The sequence below is a fragment of the Rhynchophorus ferrugineus genome, unplaced genomic scaffold, assembly GCF_030347505.1.
Source record: "Rhynchophorus ferrugineus isolate W39M unplaced genomic scaffold, kcgeb_rfMv2 rfM3, whole genome shotgun sequence".
Classification (NCBI taxonomy): domain Eukaryota; kingdom Metazoa; phylum Arthropoda; class Insecta; order Coleoptera; family Curculionidae; genus Rhynchophorus; species Rhynchophorus ferrugineus.
The window spans coordinates 36,034,292-36,042,519 of NW_027472582.1; the positions used below are offsets into that span (position 1 = coordinate 36,034,292).

At 30.8% G+C, this 8,228-nt stretch overlaps 1 protein-coding gene across 4 annotated transcripts in view; it reads left to right on the forward strand.

Moving 5' to 3' along the window:
• The window catches only part of Tango5 (Transport and Golgi organization 5), a 37,730-nt gene extending 29,889 nt beyond the window's left edge, over positions 1-7,841 (forward strand). For 3 of the 4 annotated variants that reach the window (XM_076399107.1, XM_076399104.1, XM_076399105.1), the window contains 7 exons: positions 2,858-3,096; positions 3,164-3,309; positions 3,370-3,505; positions 3,559-3,714; positions 4,977-5,136; positions 6,539-6,748; positions 6,798-7,841. In XM_076399107.1, the coding sequence (XP_076255222.1) occupies positions 2,879-3,096; positions 3,164-3,309; positions 3,370-3,505; positions 3,559-3,714; positions 4,977-5,136; positions 6,539-6,748; positions 6,798-7,013 (1,242 nt within the window). In that variant the 5' untranslated portion in view covers positions 2,858-2,878 and the 3' untranslated portion in view covers positions 7,014-7,841. Of the gene's footprint in view, positions 1-1,720; positions 1,969-2,857; positions 3,097-3,163; positions 3,310-3,369; positions 3,506-3,558; positions 3,715-4,976; positions 5,137-6,538; positions 6,749-6,797 lie in introns of those variants that run through there. The other variant, XM_076399106.1, reaches the window with a different exon arrangement.
• The last annotated feature ends 387 nt before the right edge of the window (positions 7,842-8,228 follow it).

Genomic DNA, 8,228 nt, shown 5'->3' on the forward strand with positions numbered 1-8,228 from the left:
TCAATTTAAACGTTAAGTTTCAACATATACACTAGGTTTTTGCATGTATTCTCATAATTTTTTAGCTTTAAAAAGGCGCTTATTGAAAAAAAAACGTACTCTATACGTTAATCAAAATATTTTCTATAATATTTTCCCATCTGTCTGGCAACATATCGATTACGTACCAAAAAAAAAGATGTTGGTTTGGCAGCAATCCAATTCAATCCATTTTCGCACTTTTCATTTCCACTCATAATATGTAATAGAAAACTCACCAGCAAACAGTAAAACCGCAATGAAAAAACGATTCGAAATTGCATTTTCAGCTAATTCGTGTGGTAGCCATTTTTCTTTTTATATCTGTCCCGTAGCAAGCCAACATTTGATATTTTCATTCAGTTTATTCATCTACTGTTAAACCATAAACAGCATCACCATAAATTTTTAAAGGCATTAGATGGGATTCAGCTGTAGATTTATTAAAATCAAAAGTGATAATATTTTTACCAAAATAGGAAACCACACCGTTAAAAATCTTCAAGCGAGCCGAACTTGTTTCTTGATCAATTTTAATGCTGTGGATAATCAACAAGTCGTGAGTTTATACTTACATAAAGGACATCCAGTCATATTTATCTGTACTTTTACTTTCGCAGGGCCTAAAATATTTTGAATTTTGGTATAGAATTGAAATCATTTTGCAAAATTAAAATCGAATAGATCGAACCTAGACGGAATGTCCTCATATGTCTGTTCAGATTAAAAGTGTTACAATATATTTTTTAACAATATTCACAAATCGATAATTTATCCATTACTGCCTATCATTTAGAATCAAAGTATGAACAGTACAAGAACAAAAGCAATAAACAGGGTTCCTAACCTTACAAAGCAGAATTACTACCAGCACCAGAATCAAGTCAAAAATGGCTGTTTTAGGTCTTTGGATTCTACCTCTCTTGCTTGTAAATGGCAATGTCGCAAAATCAGACGGGAACTACTTTAACTTTACCGAATACCGGTTGAGATTCTCCAGAAACATTAATGAAATCTTCAAAACTATAAAATGTAACAGTTAGGTTGGGTTGTTTAACAGTTTACATTGGTAATTTGCATCAGTTTTCACCAATATATATAAATGTATATACATATAAGCAAAGAAGTGTTCAGGTGCAAGAATACTTCGAATTTTAATTATATCAATATCTTGGATTTTTTTAGTATTATTTAATGTAATCTGAGAACATGCAGGGAATCAATCTTTTGGCAATTCGTGACGCCCACTATCTTGTGGGTGATCAAAGTGTACAGAAGACATCTCTCATTATAGTTACTGGCATGCCAGGGATGATAACTCCATATCTTATTCTATCGCTCACGCCTATAAACGGTCAACAACAAATCCCAATGAAACCCGAACCCGCGCTCTTATTGTCATCAAGGGACTTATTAGAGAATGAAATTTTCCATATATTACAGAATATATACTGATTCTGCTTGAACAAAACTTTAACAATAGTTCAAATATTCTATTTACCTATGTAAATGTTGACATTTTATCAAATTATTTATGTTTCAAGAAAACATCTTTCGATTTCACAATTTATAATTTCTCCGTTCCGTTGATACCATAAAAATGAAAGATACAATTTACCAACGTTATACATCATATATGGCTACGAAGAAAGTACAAAGATCGGCAGTCGGATGATCTGTATGGAAGGGGAAATTTCACTCTGCTGGCCGAAATAGAACGATAGGCTGGTAATTCAAACAACAAGGAACAATATACCGAGTTGCGTGTAACGAAACTACATTAGTATTTTCCACGGCGCTGCTTTCAAAAATACGCAAGAAAGTAGTTTAATTTTTATCACTTTTATCTCTCTCGCGGTGAATTAATTGTGTTATTGTTTATATTTTTATATTATTATAATCACCATGATGGATGACGACACAACGTTTTTTCCAATAATTGTAAAGTTTGTGAGTATAGAAATTTTTGGTATTAAATCGTATTTTTGTTCAGATAAATGTGTCAGATTTAAAATACCTTCACAATTTACATACTCTGTTGCAAATTCAATGTAAACCTTTTAATTATCTTTTAGTTTTGAAGACAATCAGAATATGAAATAATCAAAATATTTTTCTTTTTTACAAAATAAAAATCCTGCTATATTTTAAATTTGAAAATGTAAGAATTTTACTGAATAAAAATATATTCCCATTATCCTCTAATATTTTGGAAAAGTATAGTATATCGTACAAAGTAATTTTTTTTAAATGTCTAGTTCTATAAATTAATTTGGCTTAAACCCAGTACGTTTACTTCCAACGTATATAATTTGGATTATCTGCTATATTTTTATTAATATAACAGGGAATAGATTAAAGTAATAAATATAATTTAATATTATTGAGCTTTATATATCATATATAGACTATATTTAAATAAAATTCTTATATTAATTATTGAGTGAGTCAGTAATAGCGTACATCAAATTATTGACTAATAAAATAAATAAATAATTGTTTTATTGTTATTTTATTATCACAGTAACATTGATTAAAAATCGCTCATCATTCATCATCGATCACTTCAACACATTTTTCAACTTTTTTCGCATTAATTTCATAAATGATTCACAGATATTCCACGATATAGAATATCTAAATATATTTATTATAATTCTGTTTATTATTTTTAGAAATATAGGTACTTAAAATTATTATTACACATATAATCACATATACGCTCATATACATATATATAGCAGCTTTTTATTAGTGCACCTTCGTTAATTTTTGCATGTACATAGAACTTAAATCGTAAAAGTACAGAATGTTATTAACTATAATATTATTTTTACAGCTTCAACGTTTGGGGTATAAAATGGCAACAAAGCGAAAAGAAATTCCAACCAGTAATGGAAATATCATTCAAAGCAACGCAAATGGAAAAACTAAAAATACATTGAACGATGCCCAGAAACGCCAAAAAGAAAAAGAAAGGGAAGAAAGAGAAAGTATAGTTTTATGGAAAAAACCACTTCTAACTTTAGAGTATTTCTCTAAAGAATGTGGTGAATTAGTAACATATTATGGAAAAAAGTAAGTTATAAATAATAATTAAACAATGTTATTTTTTATATTTAATGTATTATGCACTTATTTTCAGAATATTAGCCAATAAAATACTAGTTGTGTCTTTGGCGATCTCAGTATTATCATTATATTTATTAGTCAATTTAAGGGGTCCACATTATGAGATTGTACAGGGTGTATATAAAAAATTATTGTGGTGTCTTTACTGGATAGGTTTAGGTACACAAATAACAAACACTATTATGTTGACTCTAGGTTTTAATATTATTTAATTTATAGGTGTGCTATCATCAGTAGGATTAGGTACAGGACTTCATACGTTCTTATTGTATTTAGGACCACATATAGCAGCAGTTACACTAGCTGGATATGAATGTGGTAGTCTTAATTTTCCAGAACCCCCTTATCCTGAAGAGTAAGTGAAACAGGTCATACTTTGTTTAGAATGATGTTGTATTTATTTTGTAGTATTGTTTGTCCAGCCGAGGGCGATGAAGGTAGTATTCCAGTTACGATACTAAGTATAATGTCAAAAGTACGACTGGAAGCTATGTGTTGGGGCGCAGGAACGGCCCTTGGTGAATTACCACCCTATTTTATGGCCAGAGCAGCCAGGCTATCGGGGTAATTACTGCAAATTATAACAGGTCAATTGGAAAGTTCCCGACCTGACACATACATGATAAAAAACAAAATTAATAAAAAGGAATTTGGCGTGTTGATAAAATTTGATAAAACATATATACTTTTTTTTGGAAAAAATACAGTTTAAACGAAAACTTGGCTTAAGGCCGAGTTTCCGGACACCGCCCCAGAAAAATCAACCATCAAGGATTGGTATGCTAAGTTTAGACACGACACCATGGTGAAATGAGCACCGAAGACGCTGAACGCAGTCGACGCCCAAAAGAGGTTGTTACTGACGAAAACATTTAAAAAATCCACAAAATGAATTTGAATGACCGTAAATTGAAATTGAATGAATAGCAGACACATTAAAGATATCAACTGAACGTGTACATCATATCATTCACGCGAGCTCACTTTTGACCAAAGACAACGACGAGTTAATGATTCGGAGCAGTGTTTGAAGATGATCAAGTGTAATAAACCCGTGTTTTTGCGATATGTACGATATGCATTATTGTCGATATGTGACAATGGATGAGACATGGCTCCATGATTTCCACTCCGAAATCAAATCGACGGTTATCCGAGTGACACGATGAACCAGCTGCAAAGCGTGGGAAAATGCAACAGTCGGCTGTCAAGGTTATGGCATCTGTATTTTGGGATTTGCATGGCATAATTTTCATTGACTACCTTTAAAAAGGAAGGACCATCAACAGGGACTACTACATAGCGCTATTGGACCGTTTGAAGGACGAAATCGCCGAAAAACGGTCGCATTTGAAGAAAAAGAAAGTGTTGCTTCACTAATACAATGCACCGTGTCACAAGTCAGTGAAAACTATGGCAAAAATCCATGAGTTGGGCTTCGAATTGCTTCCTCATCCACCGTATTCTCTAGATGTGGCCCCCAGCGACTATTTCCTGTTCTCAGATCTCAAAAGAATGCTCGCTGGGAAAATTAGACATTTATAGCATAGACAATTTTCCTCGAATGAAGAGGTGATGGCCGAAACTTAGGCCTATTTTGAAGCAAAGAACAAAAATCATACTACAAACATGGTATCGAAAAGTTAGAAGCTCGCTATAATCAGTGTATCACCCTTGAAAGGAATTATGTTAAATAAAAGAACTAATTTTGCTAAAAAAATGTGTTTTACTATGGTAGGCCAGGGACTTTTCAATTGACCTTTTATAATCACACTTGTATGTACACTATGTATTTTTAATACTATTTGTTAATTATACTGTTTTAGTATTGACCCAGACGATGAGGATGATGATTTAAAAGAATTTGAAGAATTACAAAAGAAACAGAAAAACAGAGAAAAATTATCTGTAATCGACAAAGGAAAATTGTTTGTCGAAGAACTAGTGCAAAAAGTTGGCTTTTTGGGTATTTTAGGTTGCGCAAGTGTAAGTTAAATAAATTAATGAAAACCATTATAACTGTAATATGGAGGGTCAACCTGGAATTATTGAGACTATAAAAATATGGTTAATCAAGCAAAACAAATGATGGTTTAATAAGTAATGCAGTATTTCATTGTCCATGTTCTACTTCAGTGTGTGAAATTCTGGTGAATGACGGTTAAAAAATAACTCTTGAAATAAATGTTTGGAATGAAGAAGAATTGCCTCTTCTTGTGTCTCAGATAAAAATTTACTATGTTTTCAAAAAGCTATGAGTTAGAGAAAAGGAGTTTAGTTTGAAATAAATGATTGGGGAACATTAGCTGCAGTTTCTTAGTTAAAGATTTCAATTAAATTCCATCGAACACAAAAGACAAAAAAGAACTCTTTTAGTTATACATGAATGTATTAACCTAGTGAATAAAATATTTCTATTCAATGATAACATTTTTTCAACAATGGCAAGTCAATGTTGACATGTAGTGAAATGAGTTGTATGCGAGGTATTAAAATTATTTTTTTACTCAATTAAGTCACTTCATGTGTATGTCGTTTGTGTATATATGGAACGTCGTTCAAATGTTGGCATAAGACACGAATTTTAAACCAATTCAATAACTCTGTCGCATATATCCAAGTAAATTTGAGGGATGGCCTAGTTTGCGTTGATTTTAAGAGCAATCGGGCGGTTGAGGTTTACTGGCATAGTTCTAATACTTCAGAAAAGCTTTCAAGAAAAATTGTTTATCTATCATATCCATTGTGAGACATAGCGCAAACCTATTAGAACCATTTTCCGTTTGATTTGTGCGAAAATAAATGGATTATCATTGTTCTGTAAGGGTCTGACGAAATTATCTCACCAACATCGTCTTTGAAATGGCGAATTTTGGACTCCTAAGTTGATTGTTTTGTATTTTCCTACACAGTTTCACAGACAACTTTGAAACAGATATGTTAGCTAACCCGGTGGTTAATTTTTTGTCGAACCGGCAGTTTCCAATTTGGCTACCAAATGTTGGTGAGTCGACTTTGAATGCCTATCGCGTCTCCAATAAAAAGGGTAGAGTATTTATTTTGATATTAAAGTTCATCATTTGGATTTACTGCTCAATCGTTAACGAATCATTGGTAATTTAGTATAAGAAATTGGATTATTAACAATAGATTTAAACAGACACCCCCTTATGTTGGTACCTCACCGCTGCCAACATCAACTCGTCCCAGTTGAAAATCTCGAGATATTCACTTAAAAACAATATAACATATTCACTTAAAAAGAAACAATATTTTATGTAAATTATTCTATTCTCAATAATTTTAATTTGACCCCCATGTGATGTGCATCATTAAAGAGAAATATTGCTTGTGTCTAAAAAACTATTACATACATTTTTTGTTGTAGATACCAAATCCCCTTTTTGATCTAGCAGGCATCACATGTGGTCATTTTCTGGTGCCGTTTTGGACATTTTTTGGAGCCACATTAATTGGCAAGGCTATAATTAAAATGCATATTCAAAAATTGTTTGTTATTATTGCCTTTAATGAGACCTTAATCGAAAATGCTATAAACTACATAGTGCTAATACCCGTTATTGGAAAGAAGATTCAGGTCAGTTCTATCTTTAATCGTAATACTAGTATTATATGTTTTTTTTTAGGAACCATTTAAAGCCTTTCTAGATGGACAAAAAATGAAACTCCACAAGAAGGCAAATAAGGATTTAAAAGAAAGCGGAGGAAATATATTAGGAGCTATTTTTGAAAAATTTGTTTTAGTTATGATATTATATTTTGTGATATCAATAGTAAATTCTTTTGCACAGAGCTACCATAAAAGGATACACAAGAAAAAAAATAATAAAAGCAAAGAATGATTGACATCAATTATGCCTTTTAATTTATTTAGGGTTTTTAATTTTATAAGAGAAAGAAGATTTATTTTACTATTCAGTTTGTGATTTTTATTTTCTTGTGTATATATGAAATCAACAAACATCTTCTTAACAAGACAAATGATCTTGCTGTGTTTACTATTTTCTAAATGTTAATAGATTTACTCTCACATATACTATTTTTGATAGCAGTGCAAATTACTATTTGGCAAAAGTATGCAATACTAATATTATATCAATTAGTGTACTGTATACATTAAAAAGACATAATATTCATTTTATTAGTAGATATAATAGTTATTAAAGAAATAAACATTCATTATGGTGTAAGTGAAAATACGAGTTCTATAAAATTAGAATTGTTCAATTAGAAAATTGATATTACTATTCGGTATAATTGCCAAATAAAACATAATATTACATGAACTGGGTAACAAATGAATGTCTTATATTTGTAAATCCAAAGAATCATGCCAAATTATTTAAAAAAAATAGTTTGGCACTCAAGATTTTCTTTGACACGTGTGATTAGCAATAGGTAACTTGCTTAAATTATAAATCTTTTTTGTGTGAGTGTGTATGAAACGTTCTTTGTATGCATATTGATCCTTATATAAAAATTATCATTGTGTTCTTTTCTTGCGGTCTTTTCATTTAACATTTGTTTCAACTTGTGTAGACCACATTCCCTGTATTGAGATTTCTTTTAAGTAATAGCAATTATGAAGTACCTATTTATTTTTGACTTCTGGTATGTAACATTTTTATATGTATATAGTTAAATAAATTGTGATAAAAGGTTGTTCAGTATGGAGAATATTTTATTTGCCGTCAAAATAAAAAAATTGAACTGGACTCAAAATCTGACTGATTCAACTTTAGATTTATTTATTATTTCACTGTACCAACTACACTATTCAACAAACATATTGCTAGTGTTGTGTCGGCTGTTGTGTTTTAAACCTCACTTAACATACAATATTTAATACTGTCTGCTATTTTCAAATATCAATCTGTATGCCTAAAAAAAATTTGACGTCATATTTTACCAAATAATATTAGTGTGGGGTTAATTGTATTGTTCCAAAAAGTTATTTTAATTTGTACATTCTCTAATAGGAGGATGCTATAGAGATGTATAAAGTTCGTGTAAAGGGGCATTCATTGATGAAATAATAAACCAAATGTTATAATGAA